The 15,835-nt window shown below is 48.1% G+C and overlaps 1 protein-coding gene and 1 pseudogene across 11 annotated transcripts in view; both read left to right on the top strand.

The window, feature by feature from the left end:
- Window positions 1-12,249, top strand: part of CRTC3 (CREB regulated transcription coactivator 3) — a 116,556-nt gene extending 104,307 nt beyond the window's left edge. For 6 of the 11 annotated variants that reach the window (XM_005560518.4, XM_005560519.4, XM_073996737.1 and 3 more), the window contains 4 exons: window positions 5,722-5,922; window positions 6,011-6,091; window positions 8,054-8,156; window positions 8,908-12,249. In XM_005560518.4, the coding sequence (XP_005560575.2) occupies window positions 5,722-5,922; window positions 6,011-6,091; window positions 8,054-8,156; window positions 8,908-9,116 (594 nt within the window). In that variant the 3' untranslated portion in view covers window positions 9,117-12,249. The remainder of the gene's footprint in view (window positions 1-5,721; window positions 5,923-6,010; window positions 6,092-8,053; window positions 8,157-8,907) is intronic. The other 5 variants (XM_005560520.4, XM_073996736.1, XM_073996741.1 and 2 more) reach the window with 1 other exon arrangement.
- LOC141407241 (10 kDa heat shock protein, mitochondrial pseudogene) lies at window positions 3,752-4,304 on the top strand (annotated as a pseudogene).
- Window positions 12,250-15,835: the final 3,586 nt, after the last annotated feature.

Genomic DNA, 15,835 nt, shown 5'->3' on the forward strand with positions numbered 1-15,835 from the left:
CCATTATAGAAACACAGGGGTTGAAATGTCCTATAAATTCTACACTCGGAGGTGGTTCTCCTTACCGTAATCATCGAGGAATGTATTTTTAACCTTTGGTCATATCCTCTATCTGTTACAGCATCATTCCTTGCCATAAATTAATAATGATTTAGAAGGAAGAGTTGACAGAACACAACAGAGAGTTAGAGGATCTTGTTATTAGTCACTTTTTACCAATTACTAGCTGTGGCATCTTGATTGTATGAGTAATCTCTTTTGGGCAAGGGTGAAAGGACATTTCATAATTTTTGTTTTTAAGTTTCACTGTGTCACCCAAGCTGGAGCACAGTTGCACGATCATGGCTCCCTGCAGCCTTGAATTCCTGGGCCCAAGCGATCCTCCTGCCTCAGCTGGGATTCTTCAAGTAACTGTGACTACAGGCCCATGTCACCACACCCAGCTAATTAAAAAAATTTTTTTGTAGAAACAGGGTCTCCCTGGGCTGGCTGTGTGCCTCACACCTGTAATCCTAGCACTGTGGGAGTCCAAGGCAGGCAGATCACTTGAGGGCAGGAGTTTGAGACCAGCCTGGTCAACATGACGAAACCCCATCTCTACTAAAAATACAAAAATTACCGGGCATGGTGGCTCACGCCTGTAATCCCACCTACTCGGGATGCTGAGACATGAGAATTGCTTGCACCCTGGAGACGGAAGTTTGCAGTGAGCCAGGATTGCACCACTGCACTCCAGCCTGGGTGACAGAGTTACTCTGTCTCAGTTAAAATTAGAAAAGAAAGAAACAGAGTCTCCCTATGTTTTCCAGGCTGGTCTTAAACTCCTGGGCTCAAGTGATCCTCCCACCTCAGCTTCCCAAAGAGCTGGAATTAGCCAGTGTGCCTTGTGTCAGGCATGAGCCACTGTGCCCTGCCATAATTTTTATTTTTATTTTTTTTAGAGACAGCGTTTCACTCTCAGCCAGGCTCGAGTGCAGTGGCACGATCACAGCTCACTGTAGCCTTGAACTCCCTGAGCTCAGGTGATCCTCCCACCTTAACCTCCCAGGTACCTAGGACTACAGGTGTACACCATCACACCCAACTAATTTTTGTATTTTTTTTTTTTTTTTTTGTAGAGATGGAGTTTCACCATATTGCCCAGGCTAGTCCATAATTATTGTTTTCATGGTTCTTATGTTATTGAATTGCCTTTAATTTTATTTTGCAAGATTCTTTTATAAGATCTAAAAGCATTCTTGCTTTTTAGCTACGTTTTAAGGGGACTGGCCAGAGTGTCCCCTTTCAGATGTGTTTTTAATTTGTTTAATATTTAGATTTTTTTTTTTTTTAATGAATGTTGCTGGACACAGTGGTTCTGACTGTAATCCCAGCTACTCAGGAGGCAGAGACTGGAGAATTGCTTGAGGCCCAGAGTTCAAGACCAGCCTTGGCAACATAGTGACACCCTATCTCTTAAAAAAAGGAAATTTTGAAAAGTGAATGTTACTCATGCATGTAGTTTAAAACGTCAAATAGTTCTAAAGGACTTGTTACAGAAAAACAGTGGTCTTTCCCCGTCGTTAGGCATATTTCTCACTGTCTAGAGATGGCTACCGTCAACCATGTTAGTTAATCTCTTTGGTATAACCATGTTGTTGTTATTATTATTATTATTATTATTATTATTATTTTTGAGACAGAGTCTTGCTCTGTCACCCAGACTGGGGTGCAGTGGTGCGATCTCAGCTCACTGAAACCTCCACCTCCCAGGTTCAAGCGATTCTCCTGCCTCAGCTTCCCAAGTAGCTGGGACTACAGGTGTGTGCCACCACGCCTGGCTAATTTTTGTATTTTTAGTAGAGATGTATTTTTCACCATGTTAGCCAGACTGGTTTCGAACTCCTGACCTCAGGCAGTCTACCCGCCTCGGCCTCCCAAAATGCTGAGATTACAGGCATGAGCCACCTTACCCGGCCTAACCATGTTGTTTTATGCATTTTTTGTTCTACATTTTTGGTGTTAGGAATTATCTAATGACATCCTACCAATGAAGGTTAGAATTTAGTTCTCTTTCCACTCTCCCACAAACCCCACCACACACATATGTGCACACATGAGCGCGCACACACACACACACACAATTTCCTACCCACCCTCCTCATTTATTATAATTTTGGTTAGAGCAATACTCAATATTTAGTGTTGTTATAGTTACAATGTAGTTAGAGTTGACATATAGTATACCATGAAATAAGAAAATGAGAATTTTTTCCTCCTGGGAGTTAATAAATGTCTGACTTTTTTGTGAGCCTGGTTATCTGCATGTATTTCTGTGTATTACTAATTCAGTCCCCAACTCTCGGAGTTGGGCAGATCTCAGTACATTCAAAAATAAATTCTCTAGTAGCTCTATAGGAAAGAGTGCCTGTGACTTTGTATGACTTTATTATGTCTTTATTTGATCTACCATTTAATTATTATTTGGCTGAATATAGAATTCTAAATTTGAAATAATTTTCCCTTGGAATCGATTGCCTTTTCATTTCTAAGTTGCTATTGAGAAATCCAGTGCCATTCTGACTCTTAACACTTTGCATGGAATCCCCCGCTCCGCCCCAGGCTCGTAAGATCTTTTTGTCCCCAATGTTCTGAAACTTCAAGATAACGTGGCTTGGCGTGAGTCTGCATATTTGGTAGGTTCCTTCAATCTGGAAACTCACAGCCTTCATTTCTGGGAAATGTTAAAGAACATTGAAATAAAGTTTCTTCAGTGATTTCTTCCCTTCAGTTTTCTCTGTTCTCTCTCTGGAACTCTATGAATGTTGACTATCCTGGACTTTTCCTCTAATATCCTTATTTTCTCTCTCTCCTCTTTTCCTTCTCTGTAGTTGCTTCCTTGTTTGTTTTGCTTTGCTTTCTGAAAGAGTATCTCAGCTTTATCTTCCAACCCTTCTGTTGAGTTTTTCATTTCTGCTCTCAATTTTTAAATTGCTATGAGTTCTTTTTTGTTCTCTCAGTGTTCCTTTTTAACAGCATCATACATATTCCACAGATGCAATATCATATTTTTCTCTCTAAGGTTTTTAGTGGTCATTTTTTTCTAATTTATCTTTATTTTTATAATAAAATTTTTTAATTGCATGAAAAGTAGAGAACATAATACAATAAATCCTCCTATACCCATCATCTAGCCTCAACAATTAACTTTTTTTTTTTTGAGATGGAGTCTTGCTCTGTTGCCCAGGCTAGAGTATAGTGGTGTGATCTTGGCTCACTGTAACCTCCACCATCCAGGTTCAAACCATTCTCCTGGCCTCAGCCTCCCAAATAACTGGGACTACAGGTCCACGCCACCATACCTGGCTAATTTTTGTAGAGACGGGGTTTCACCACGTTGGCCAGGCTGGTCTCGAACTCCTGACCTCAGGTTACCCACTCGCCTCAGCCTTCCAAAGTCTGAGATTACAGGCGTGAGCCACCATGCCAGCTTTGTTATCTTGTTTCATCCATACCCTGCTTTTAAAAATTGCAAATATTTCAATATGTATCTCTAATAGATAAGGATTTTCTTAGTAGCCTAAATATTGTCATGCTGATTTTGTTTTTTCACAACTACTTCTTCCTGCACACATCTTTCCAAGATTGTGTGTGTCTGCTTTGGCTTCTGACTTTCATGGCAGATAGTTTCCTCGGGGCCTGGTGATCTTTGGTGCTCTGCTCACGTTTAAGAACAGGACACTGAGGGGCTCTCTCCTTGCAGCGCTACGCTAGAGCAGAGTACGAGTCTGAGGCGAAGGGAGTCATGGCGGGACAAGCGTTTAGAAAGTTTCTTCCACTCTTTGACCAAGTATTGGTTGGAAGGAGTGCTGCTGAAACTGTAACCAAAGGAGGCATTATGCTTCCAGAAAAATCGCAAGGAAAAGTATTGCAAGCAACAATTGTCGCTGTTGGATCGGGTTATCTAAAGGAAAGGGTGGAGAGATTCAGCCAGTTAGCATGAAAGTTGGAGATAAAGTTCTTCTCCTAGAATATGGAGGCACCAAAATAGTTCTAGATGACAAGGATTATTTCCTATTCAGAGACGGTGACATTCTTGGAAAGTACATAGACTGAAATAAGTCACTATTGAAATGGCATCAATGTGAAGCTGCCCATTCCACTGAAGTTCTGAAATCTTTCATCATGTAAATAATTTCCATATTTCTCTTTTATAATAAACTAGTGATAACTAATGACATCCAGTGTCTCCAAAATTGTTTCCTTGTACTAATATAAACATTTCCAAATAAAAATATGTAAATGAGAAAAAAAAAGAAAGAAAACAGGACACTGAGAAGCTGGCTGGCAGCTCTGTGTATGTGGCAGCCCTGCTGAGTGTGGTCTTCATTGTAGAATGGTCTAGCTTGGTCATTTCCTTGAGAAATTTCTGGTGTCATAAGTTTTATGATCTCTGGCCAGGCGCGGTGGTTCACACCTGTAATCTCAGCACTTTGGGAGGCCAAGACGGGAGGATCACCTGAGGTTAGGAGTTCTAGACCAGCCTGGCCAACATGGTGAAACCCCGTCTCTACTAAAAATACAAAAATTAGCCGGGCGTGTTAGCATGCTCCTGTAATTTCAGCTACTCGGGAGACTGAGGCAGGAGAATTGCTTGAACCCAGGAGGTGGAGGTTGCAGTAAGCCAAGATCGTGCCACTGCACTCCAGCTTGGGTGACCGAGCAAGACTCTGTCTCCAAAAAAAAAAAAAGAGATTTTCTCTCTCAGTCCTTGTCAGGTTCCCTAAAGGACACTCTTCCAACGTCCCACCTCGGCATATCTGGATTCCAGCATCCTGAGAGCCAGGTTGGGAAAGAAAGGTGGAGATCTTAAGATCTGATCATGAAATTGCTTCTAAACCCTGTGTTTTCAGTAAAGTGCCTCACCTTCTAATATCCAGAGTCCCTTAGTTTTATTCTCTCAGGAGTGGAGCCTTCCAGTCTCATGGCAGGCGGCAGGGTGGTGGGGGCCAGTGTGCAGAAGCACACTCAAGGCAAGGGCTCTGCAGGTCCGACTGCCCCTTACACAAACTTTGACCAGAACCTCCTGGTTTTAGCTTCAGCCCCTGCTCCCTGCTGTCCCCAATCCCAGAGCCCTGTGGGGATTTAGTGCTGTAAATGAGATTGCCTCCTGGTTTTTCCTCACTGCCAGCTTAGCATTGGGTTTTCTCAGTTCTGCTAAGCCAGTTACCATTTGACCATCTGCTTCTCATTTGCTAGCTTTTGTTGCCATTTTCTTCTCTCCCGTTATCTTTGTCCTCATGTTGTTTGTTATCATTTAGTGTTCTGTGTTATTGTTTAGTGTTATTTATTAATGCTTATTGCTGGTTAATGTTGTTGTAGTGTCTTAACAGGGTTTGGGGAGATGGCAGAGCTAAGGGTCTTTTTCAATCTTCCACTTTTAACCAGAAGACATGGCTATAAAAAAACAAAACATGATTTTCACAGAGAAAACTGAAAGGAAATTGGTTAAATTGACTGTTTTCTTGTTTAGTTCTTTTAAGACAATAGAACTTGTCATTGAATGGAACATGCTTTGTAGGGAAGTAAAATTTGAGATATACTTTAAAGGAAGAGCATTGCACAGGACACCGCGGTGAGGAAAATCTCAGGCTTCCTCTCACTCTGACATTTCCTAATCCTAAAGGACTTAACACTAGAAATGCAGAAGCTTGTTAGTGGCTTTGTGTGTTTGTTTTGCAGATGGTGTCCTCAGACCGAAGCCAACTTTCCTTCCTGCCCACAGAAGCTCAAGCCCAGGTGTCCCCGCCACCCCCTTACCCTGCGCCCCAGGAGCTCACCCAGCCCCTCCTGCAGCAGCCCCGCACCCCTGAGGCCCCTGCCCAGCAGCCCCAGGCAGCCTCCTCACTGCCACAGTCGGACTTTCAGCTTCTCCCAGCCCAGGTGAGTCCTGGCAGCAACGTTGGTGCGGAGGGAATGCTTGTTTTGCTCTGAGTTCCAAGCTAAATGGTCACCTCCTTACTCTCTGAAGGGCTCATCTTTGACCAACTTCTTCCCAGATGTGGGTTTTGACCAGCAGTCCATGAGGCCAGGCCCTGCCTTTCCTCAACAGGTGGGTGGATCACCCCTGCCTTCCCCTCCCTTGGTGCGTAAACTGTACCATTTAGGTTGTTCACTGTGTAGAACTCAGAACCAAGCAGACCAGACATGCCACTTCCCTGGTTCTGGATGTGTTCTGTGGCTAGAAGAGCCTTTCATCTTCTTTGGCCCTAAAACGCTGGCTTTGGCTGTGTTATTTAGTATCAGGCTTCAGCAGAGGAACTATTGGAATAATTGGCAGGAGATTTTTGATGACACTCTCGTTGTAGAACTGTAAAATCATGAACACTGGAAGGGACACAGCACCCGCCTCCTCAGTGCCCTCATGTTGAAACTGAGGCATAGGGAGGGCGGCACCTGCTCCCTCCGCAGGGTCAGAAGGTGGCGCCACATTTTGCCTGCACCCAGGCTGGTGCACCTAGCACAGCGTGCAGCCTCCTGGGGAGAGCTCAGTCCTGGGCAGTGAGGGGAGCTCCTTCTGTAAGGTATTTTCAACTGGGCCACTTGCTTTTACAGTTTAGTTTCTCCCTAACTTGACTATTTTTAATATTCCTAGATTTTATGGTATTCAATAGTATTCAATAAGTATGGACTGGACCCTCCGATGGATTAAGGAGTGGAAGAAGGGTTGAACAGTTTCCAGAACTTTTTTTTTTTTTTTTTTTTTATCGCCCAGGCTGGAGTGCAGTGGCATGATCTCGGCTTACTGCAACCTCCACCTCCTGGGTTCAAGTGATTCTCATGTCTCAGACTCCTGAGTAATTGGGGTTACAGGCGTGCACCCCTATGCCCAGCTAATTTTTGTATTTTTAGTAGAGATAGGTTTCACTATGTTGACCAGGCTGGTCTTGAACTCCTGACCTCAAGTGATCCACCCGCCTTGGCCTCCCAAAGTGCTGGGATTACAGGTGTGAGCCACTGTGCCCGGCCAAGAACTTAATAATAATCAAATAAATTAAGATAGCTGTTTCCTAAGTAGGCCACAGATGAAGCTTTGTGGCAAGAACCAATCCTCCTTGCCTCCCTGTTTTCTAAAGAGCCATTTTAGTCTAGATGGGAATCAGTGTCTCCCTGAAAAATGACGGAAACTTCTTCTTTTGAGACATTTTTTTAAATGGCTTAGAAAATTAATTTCAGGAAAGGAACCTAAAATTGGCCACAGTTATAACCAGTCCTCATAGAGGCTTTCTCATAGGGAGAAGCTTGCCTGAGTTTCCTCCTTCTGAGTGCAAAAAGGAAAGGCTCCCACTTTCTCAGTTTTCTAGAAACCAGGGAATAGGTCAGGCGCAGTGGCTCACGCCCATAATCCCAGCACTTTGGGAGGCCGAGGCAGGTGGCTTGCTTAAACTCAGGAGTTTGAGACCAGCCTGGGTAAAATACAGCAAGACCCTGTCTCTACAAAAAATACAAAAATTAGCCAGGCATGGTGGCGTGTGGTCCCAGCTATTTGGGAGGCTGAGGTGGATGGATCGCTTGAGCCTGGGAGGTGGAGGTTTCAGTGAGCCGAGATGGCACCACTGCACTCCAGCCTGGGCAACAGAGACCCTATCTTTAAAGAAAAAAGAGGAAGAAAGAAACCAAGGAAGAAAAGAGTCCATACTTTCTTGGTTATAGACAGAGCCTTTGAAGGGTTCCCATAGAAGGCAGTTTACAAAGGCCTTGGTGAGGCTGAGGAGACATGTCTGAGGGGCCACAGAAACCATGACCACTGGTATCTCTTGGGATGGTGTAGTGGGCTGGGGAAAAGTCACCGCACTGTGGGCCTCAGGGGCCCCTCCTCCACCCCAGCATCTGCCTGCCTGACAAGAATATCGTACATACATCACCACAAGAGCAAAGCACTTTGGGATCCTGGAAAGAAGGGAGTATGTATTAGTTTGCAAATCAAGTTTTGCTCTGGGAGCACATTGCAATACTCGCTTCCTCCTTGGAAGCAGAGGTGTGGCCTTCCTCACGTGACCTTCGATGCTTCCAGGTGCCTCTAGTGCAACAAGGTTCCCGAGAACTGCAGGACTCTTTTCATTTGAGACCAAGCCCATATTCCAACTGCGGGAGTTTCCCAAACACCATCCTGACAGGTGAGTGAGCCACCCCTCAGCTTCTTTACTGCTTTTATTTTGTCGTGTGTTTAGGTACCTTCATAAGATAGTTTAAACAACATAATATTATATAAAGCAAAAAGCGAACGTTGCCTGGGTCAACTTGACTCTTTGAGATGCAGGTGTCCAGCCTCAGAGACCGTGACGCAGGGCGGTGGGCCTGGTAGTCAAAGCCTTTTCTGAAAGATTTCGTCTGGCCGGGCGCGGTGGCTCACACCTGTAATCCCAGCACTTTGGGAGGCCGAGGCGGGCGGATCATGAGGTCAGGAGATCAACACCATCCTGGCTAACACAGTGAAACCCCGTTTCTACTGAAAAATACAAAAAAAAAATTAGCCAGGTGTGGTGGCGGGCACCTGTAGTCCCAGCTACTCGGGAGGCTGAGGCAGGAGAATGGCATGAGCCTGGGAGGTGGAGCTTGCAGTGAGCCGAGATAGTGCCACTGTACTCCAGCCTGGGTGACAGAGCTAGACTCTGTTTCAAAAAAAAAGAAAGATTTCATCTTAGGTGACTGATGACTGTTCAAAAGGAAAAAAAAACCTGCAAAAATTGGGAGTTGTGCAACTGACTGACAAGAATGTAGACTCCAGGGCAAGAACTGTGGGCCTAGGGGTGGTCAGGACATGTGGGATGGCAGTTTAGGGGACCATCATCAGCTGGGTTTGCTTAGTAGCCTGGAGCCTTCATGCCTCCTAAGCGTACTGTTTTCCTCTCTGGCCACCCCTTTCAGAAGACTCCAGCACCAGCCTGTTCAAAAACCTCAACAGTGCGCTGGCAGGCCTGCCCGAGGTCAGCCTGAACGTGGACACTCCATTTCCACTGGAAGAGGAGCTACAGATTGAACCCCTGAGCCTGGACGGACTCAACATGTTAAGTGACTCCAGCATGGGCCTGCTGGACCCCTCTGTTGAAGAGACGTTTCGAGCTGACAGACTGTGAACAGAAGGCAGTGAAACAGAAGAATGTTTTTCTGCAACAGCCAAAATAGAATGGAATAGAATGGAGCCAGCTGACTGCCGGCTTTCGTTATCTTGACATAGAAGGAACCAATGCCACGGCTCCAGGCTTTCAGATGAGGTCCCATCTCAGACACTGTGGCTTCCTCCAGATCACACAGCTATGTACTGCCTCTCTAGCCTGTGGCCAAAGTTGTGTTGCAGCAGGCAGGCTGCTTGGAGCTTCCCATGAACTGGAAAGCTCATCTCCATTGCATCTTTTTCTTGACCTTCCAGTCCATCGATGTGTAAGAGTAGGAAATATCGTGTCACTGGAGGCCTCCATGGCATTGTGTAGTGCTCAGAACCACTGATCTCCGGCTGCACCGAAGGCGGGTCCGGAGTGGGAGGCTCAGCCTGGAGCGGTGGCCCCGGAGAGGGCACCTCGATGCCTGCTCTGACCTGACCTGGAGGGCGAGGCCCTCCAGCAGGGTACATTCCCAGGCTGAACGGACCCCACAGCTCTCTCCCATGCCTGATTTACGACATGAAGAAGTTTTTGCCACAAGTCCGAGAGCAGGCTTGAGTTAGGCAGACTGAAGGCTAATTTTCCTTTTCTCCCAGTTGGTTTCTGCTGCTTCAGAAAAGTACCCCTTTTCCTTATGGACCAGAGGAAGAGGAAGACCATTTTATCAGTCACTGAAAAGAGTCCCCTGGCACTGATGAGCCTGAAGAGAACTATGCTCCTTGGGGGGTGGGGAAGGAAGACAGGGACTGCAGCTATCTCACACTCAGTGGCCTCCAGACAAACTCCAGACAAGCACAGACCTCCCCACTAAGAGCAGCTGGAGGAGCTGGGGCTCTGTGGGCTGGGAGTTTAATGTCACCCCCCCAAGACCGTAAGCTCCTTGAGGGCAGGGACAGTGCCTTATTCATTGTTGAACCCATAGCACCTAACACGTGCGTGGCAGCACACTCGTGTGCTGGCGTGAGTGCTGCAGAACAGCGTGTGCAGTGCATGATGAATGACTGCGTCCGCCATGCTGTAAGGCAGGCTCATCTGTAGCTATCCCCCTTCCCTGCCAAATCTTCTCAGAGCTTTAGCTTTTCTAGCACTCGTGCCTATGGTGAAGCATGCACTTTAATATGCTTTTAACACTAGGTGACCAAATCACAGTGAAGCCGGGCACTGCATTCTCCTTGGGCTGTGCTCCATGCAGGTGGGTGGGAGCTGTCTTCTGAGTACATCCGAAGGGCTGAGCAGGTGAGGGCCCTGAGGGACCCTGTCTGGGCCCCACCCAGGAAGATCTTCCCTCTCAGATCTATGTTTGGCTCTAAATTGCTTCAAGTAGAGATTCATTCTTTGAGGTTGAAAAAATAGTTTATAGTAAAACGAAGGCCTAATTCATGGAACCATCATTAGTCATTAATACCCTCTCATAAAATAGATGGACCAGATTTCAACCACCACCTGCCTCCTCTAACTTAGGTGAAGCCAGTAGGTTTGAAGGGGGCAGGGCACTGCAGGGGAGGGATCTAGGCTGTGAGAGGACAGGGTAGAGAGGAGGAGAACCCTAAAGGAGAGACGAAAGATGCCATGATTTTTGCTTGGACAGCCATTGCCCTTCCAGGAGACCCTGGAGTGTATTGAGGGTCGCTGGACTGCTCCACCCAGAGGAGCAAGGCTGTACAATGAGGGTCTGAATCTGGCACATCTGTCCCTTATGTAAAAGGAGTCATCGTCACAAGACCCTGAGCTGGCTAGCTTCTCCAGACCTCATTCCATTTCTATCTTCTGACCTTGCCTCTAATCTTTAAAATAACCCTCATGGGGTGCCCCTCCACCTTCCTTTGGAATCTGTTTCACATTTGCCCCAAATCTTTGCTGTGGAATTGGGAAATCAAACCAGAGTTCTCCTCGCCTCATTTCCAGCTCAGGAAGGGCCTGCTGGCCTGCCCTTGCCAGCCCTGTTCCCAGTTACACTTTCAGATCCCTTTGTGCTCAAGACCTCAGAGGGGAGACTTTCTGTTAAAGAGCCTTTAGTCGCAATGCTACCCAGCTCCCCAGTGTGCCAAAAAAAGCCAGCTCCTGTGTCAAAGGGCTCCCAAACCTGATCTCACTCCCAACAGGGGATGGTGCTGATATTATAAGAGTTGTGTTTTTATAAAACAGTTCTCAGCATAGTCCACTTTTCACATAGTGCCTTACCCGTGAGTATCATCATATCAGGGTCCCAGTTCAGTTTGTCTGCACAGCAGCCACCCTGCCTGGCAACAGGAGACCCCAAGACCTACACAGTGAACCCCAGTGCCCCACAGGGGTTCTCCAGGTGACTTGTGAAAACAGGCCTCCAAGGGAAGGGATTTATTTGGGGGCATATACTAGGGGCAATATGGTTTAGCACTGAATTCAATTTGTCTTTAGGTCTATGAGTGCAGTCTTTCCTTGTGAAAGGTTTTGGGCATTGTACAACCCACTCTGCCTAGAAGGTGTGGAGGACTCACCACGGGCAGGGTCACCCTGGCCCGCAGCACGTGAGCCTGCACTCACTGTGGCCTTTGTAACAAAACCAGTTGTGGTCCTCAGCATTTGAAGCAGCTGCATACTTCAGAGTAAACTATTTTTCAATATTTAGTTTTGTCACAAGAAATCGATCATTGTACTACTCTCACTTATAGCAGTTAAACAGCATAGAACTAAAAACCTGTCTGCATTTGCATTTTTTCTTTCTGTATGGTTGTGGGTTTTAGGACATAGAGTGTTAGAAGGGTTTCTTGATCATGTCATGAATTCTCCTTTGTCCTGTTTCTCCTGTTTCATTTCTTCTCCGCCTGCTGTATATTACCTGAGCTGGTGTCGTATCTTCAAGTCCATATGCGTATTTGCAGACCTTTCCATTCCCACTCTTGTTGGCTCTTCTGATTTATGCACAGATGGTTCCCAGCATGTGTCCAGTGCTTCGTGGATGGGACCATCCCAGCAACTAATCAGACTTCCTGCCAGTGTCCTGACCCCCAGGGCACCCTGTTCAACCATATTTAAAGATTGGAATTTGTATAAAGTTGCTTCCAAGTTTTATAATGCATCATTTTACATCTTTCGTAATTAAAAGCAGCACAATGAGGTTGTCTCTGCATTTGGTGGTGTTTTTCTTCACTTGGGTGAGGGGTTGATGGGGAGCCTTGCTCTCACCGCCTCCTGCACAGCTCAGCCTGCAGCTGGGATTTGGGGCCTGGGCAAGGCAGGCCCTGAACCAGCCGTGGGTCAGGCCTTCTTGTTATACATGGAGGGGCACTCACTTCCCTTAGCTGGAGGCAGCTCAGTCTCCTGCCCCCGCAGCCAGCACCCCTCCACATGTCTGCCCACAGCCCTTCCTCCACCAGATGCTCCGTCCTGGGTTGGCCTCTAGCCCTGTCCCTTCCCCAGACCCCCATCCCTGCAGGGTTCAACGCGAACAGTCACATCCAGCGCTTGTCATAAAGGTGGCTGTCTCCTGAAATCGTACTTGGAAATCCTGTCTCTGATTGTAACTTCCTGAGACCCCATTTCCACTCTGGTCCGCACACACGCTGTTCTTTGACCCCACTGAGAATTCTTCCCTGTCCCCTCTTCTCAGCCTGCCCATCCTCTCCTAGCTTTCCTTGCTTCTGCCCGGGCCCACCTGGCTCGTGGCCTACGTGACACCCACAGGCCCCTTCTCCTGCCACCACACCACTCTTCCTCCTCACGACCTGCCACCACATCACTCAGGCTGAGCTTTCTGTTGCTGGGAGCCTTGTGGGAAGAACCAGCACTTCCAGGCTGTGCTGAGCCAGCCCTCTCCTGCCGCATGGGGCACCCACGCCCTTCTCTCCTCAAGACTCATCAGACCACATGAGGGCTTCTTGCCTCCTATCCAGGCCACCTGGGCCAGCTCCCTCCATGTCCCACCTGCTCCCCATTCTGTCCCATAACCCATCACGCCTTCCCCAGCGTCCCTCTGCCTTACGAGGTCCCATTTCCACATCAATCTGACCTTCCCCAAGGACTTGCTGATGTTCTGGGGCCTTCTACTTAGCCCTCTCTGATGGCGCCTCCCCATCAGCCTGTGAAGATGCCCAGTCTCCTTCCTCAGAACAGAAGACACCCCTTTCCCCACCAGCTGACACTCATGCCACAGCCCTGGGTCCTGCCTCTCCCGGAGGAGCGCTCTTGCTCAGCTCCCTTCTGCCTGCAGCCCCAGGGAGCCCTCCAGGATTCCCTACTCTCCTGCCTCTGTCCAAGGCCCTCCGATGTCAGCTACATCCCTGAAGCCCTTCGGCCACTCCCTCCCTCCAAAATCCTCTCTGGCTCCAGTAAGGCTTTTCTCCATATTCTACCACCCAGGCTATGCCTGTCTCTTATCACCCTCCCCCTCCACTATCCTCTGCTTTCCATCAACTGTCCCAAACCACCTTCTCCAGCCCTCCAAGCCTCTTCCACACTTCCCCTCCTACACACCCCTTCTCCTCACCCCTCCTCCTCCTCACCCCTCCTCCTCCTCCCTACCCCTTCTCCTCTACACCCCTCCTCTTCCTCCACACCCTTCCTCCTCCACACCACACCTCCGCCTCCTCACCCCTCCTCCTCTTCCTCACCCCTCCTCCTCCATACCCCTCCTCCTCACCTCTCCTCCACACCCCTCCTCCTCACCCCTCCTCCTCCTCCCTACCCCTTCTCCTCTACACCCCTCCTCTTCCTCCACACCCTTCCTCCTCCACACCACACCTCCGCCTCCTCACCCCTCCTCCTCTTCCTCACCCCTCCTCCTCCATACCCCTCCTCCTCACCTCTCCTCCACACCTCCTCCTCCTCACCCCTCCTCCTCTTCCTCACCCCTCCTCCTCCTCCACACCCCTCCTCCACACCCCTCCTCCTCTTCCTTACCCCTCCTCCACACCCCTCCTCCACACCCCTCCTCCTCTTCCTCACCCCTCCTCCTCCTCCACACTTCCCCTCCTACACACCCCTCCTCCTTACCCCTCCTCCTCCTCACCCCTCCTCTTCCTCCACACCCCTTCTCTTCCACACCCCTCCTGCTCTATAACCCTCCTCTCCACACCCCTCCTGCTCCACACCCCTCCTCCTCTATACCCCTCCTCCTCCACACCGCTCCTCCATGCCCCTTCTTCTCACCCCCCTCCTCCACACCCCTCTTCCTCCTCACCCCTCCTCCTCACCCCTTGTCTTCCTCCAAACCCTTCCTCCTCCTCCTGTCTCCTTCTCCACACCCCTCCTGTTCCACATCCCTCCCCTTCCACACCCCTCCCCCTCCTCCAAACCCCTCCTCCTCCTCCACACCACTCCTCCACCTCCTCCAGCTCCTCCTCCTCTGCCATCTTTTCAAACACAGGATAGTGGAATCTTGAAAAGTACTGAATTTGTGTACTTGTTTCAAAATACTAAATCTTAGATCTGGGAGGAATGATTTTAGATCTTACTTTGGGCCAGGCACAGTGGCTCACGACAGTAATCCCAGCACTTTGGGAGGCTGAAGCTGGAGGATCACTTGAGGTCAGGAGTTCGAGACCAGCTTGGACAACATGGTGAAACCCCGTCTCTACCAAAAATACAAACATTAGCCGGGCGGGCGTCTGTAATCCCAGCTACTAGGGAGGATGAGGCAGGAGAATTCCTTGAACCCAGGAGACAGAGGTTGCAGTGAGCAGAGATCACACCACTGTACTCCAACCTGGGTGACAGAGTGAGACTGTCTCAAAAAAATTAAAAATTAAAATTAAAAAGAGATCTTTTTGGTCCATTTTGCCTAATAAGTGCTGTATAGCTGGCAGGTATGGAAATCGGGGTTTACAATAGATCAGCTATATGCTGCTATGGCCTGATGTGGACACTAGGTGGAGCTGCCACTGGAAGAGTGGCTCTTAGGACCCAGAATAGGCCAGAGAGAGCCCTGGACCCCCTCAACTTTAGCCTTTGAGCTGGGCTGGCAGTGGTGTTGGCTAGAATTGAATTCTATGATATGGAGTAATAAGTATCCTTAGTGACCACCCGGACTACCAGACACTGCACCGTCAGAAGCGTTCAAACGAGAGTGACTCCATCTTGAACAGGGGCTGTGGGTAAAATGAGGCTGAGACCTGCTGGGCTGCATTCCCAGGAGGTTAGGCATTCAAAGTTACAGGAGGAGACAGGAGGTCAGCACAAGATAAAGATCACAAAGATCATGCTGATAAAACAGGATGCAATAAAGAAACTGCCAGAACCCGCCAAAACCAAGATGATGACGCAAGTGACCTCTGGTTGTCCTCACTGCTCATTATTCGCTAATTATAATACATTTGCTGCTAAAAGACACTCCCACCAGCGCATGACAGTTCACAAGTGCCATGGCAACGTCCGGAAGTTACCCTATATGGTCTAAAAGGAAGAGGAACCCTCAGTTCCAGGAAATTCCCACCCCATTCCCGGAAAACTCATAAATAATCCACTCCTTATTTACCGTATGATCAAGAAATAACCGTAAGTCTACTGAGTCGAGCAGCCCATGCTGCTGGGGTAGCCCCTTTTCTATTCATTTACTTTCTTGATAAACTTGCTAATAAACTTAATAATAAAAAATTAATAAAAAATAATTCCTTTCTTAATAAACTTATCAGCTTGCTTTTGAGTTCCTTCCTGCATGAAGCCAGGAATCTATGTGGCCTCCCAGGCTGAACCCTGTGACAGCACCACGCACATCCCTT

Source organism: Macaca fascicularis, chromosome 7, assembly GCF_037993035.2.
Source record: "Macaca fascicularis isolate 582-1 chromosome 7, T2T-MFA8v1.1".
NCBI classification, from domain to species: Eukaryota; Metazoa; Chordata; class Mammalia; order Primates; family Cercopithecidae; genus Macaca; species Macaca fascicularis.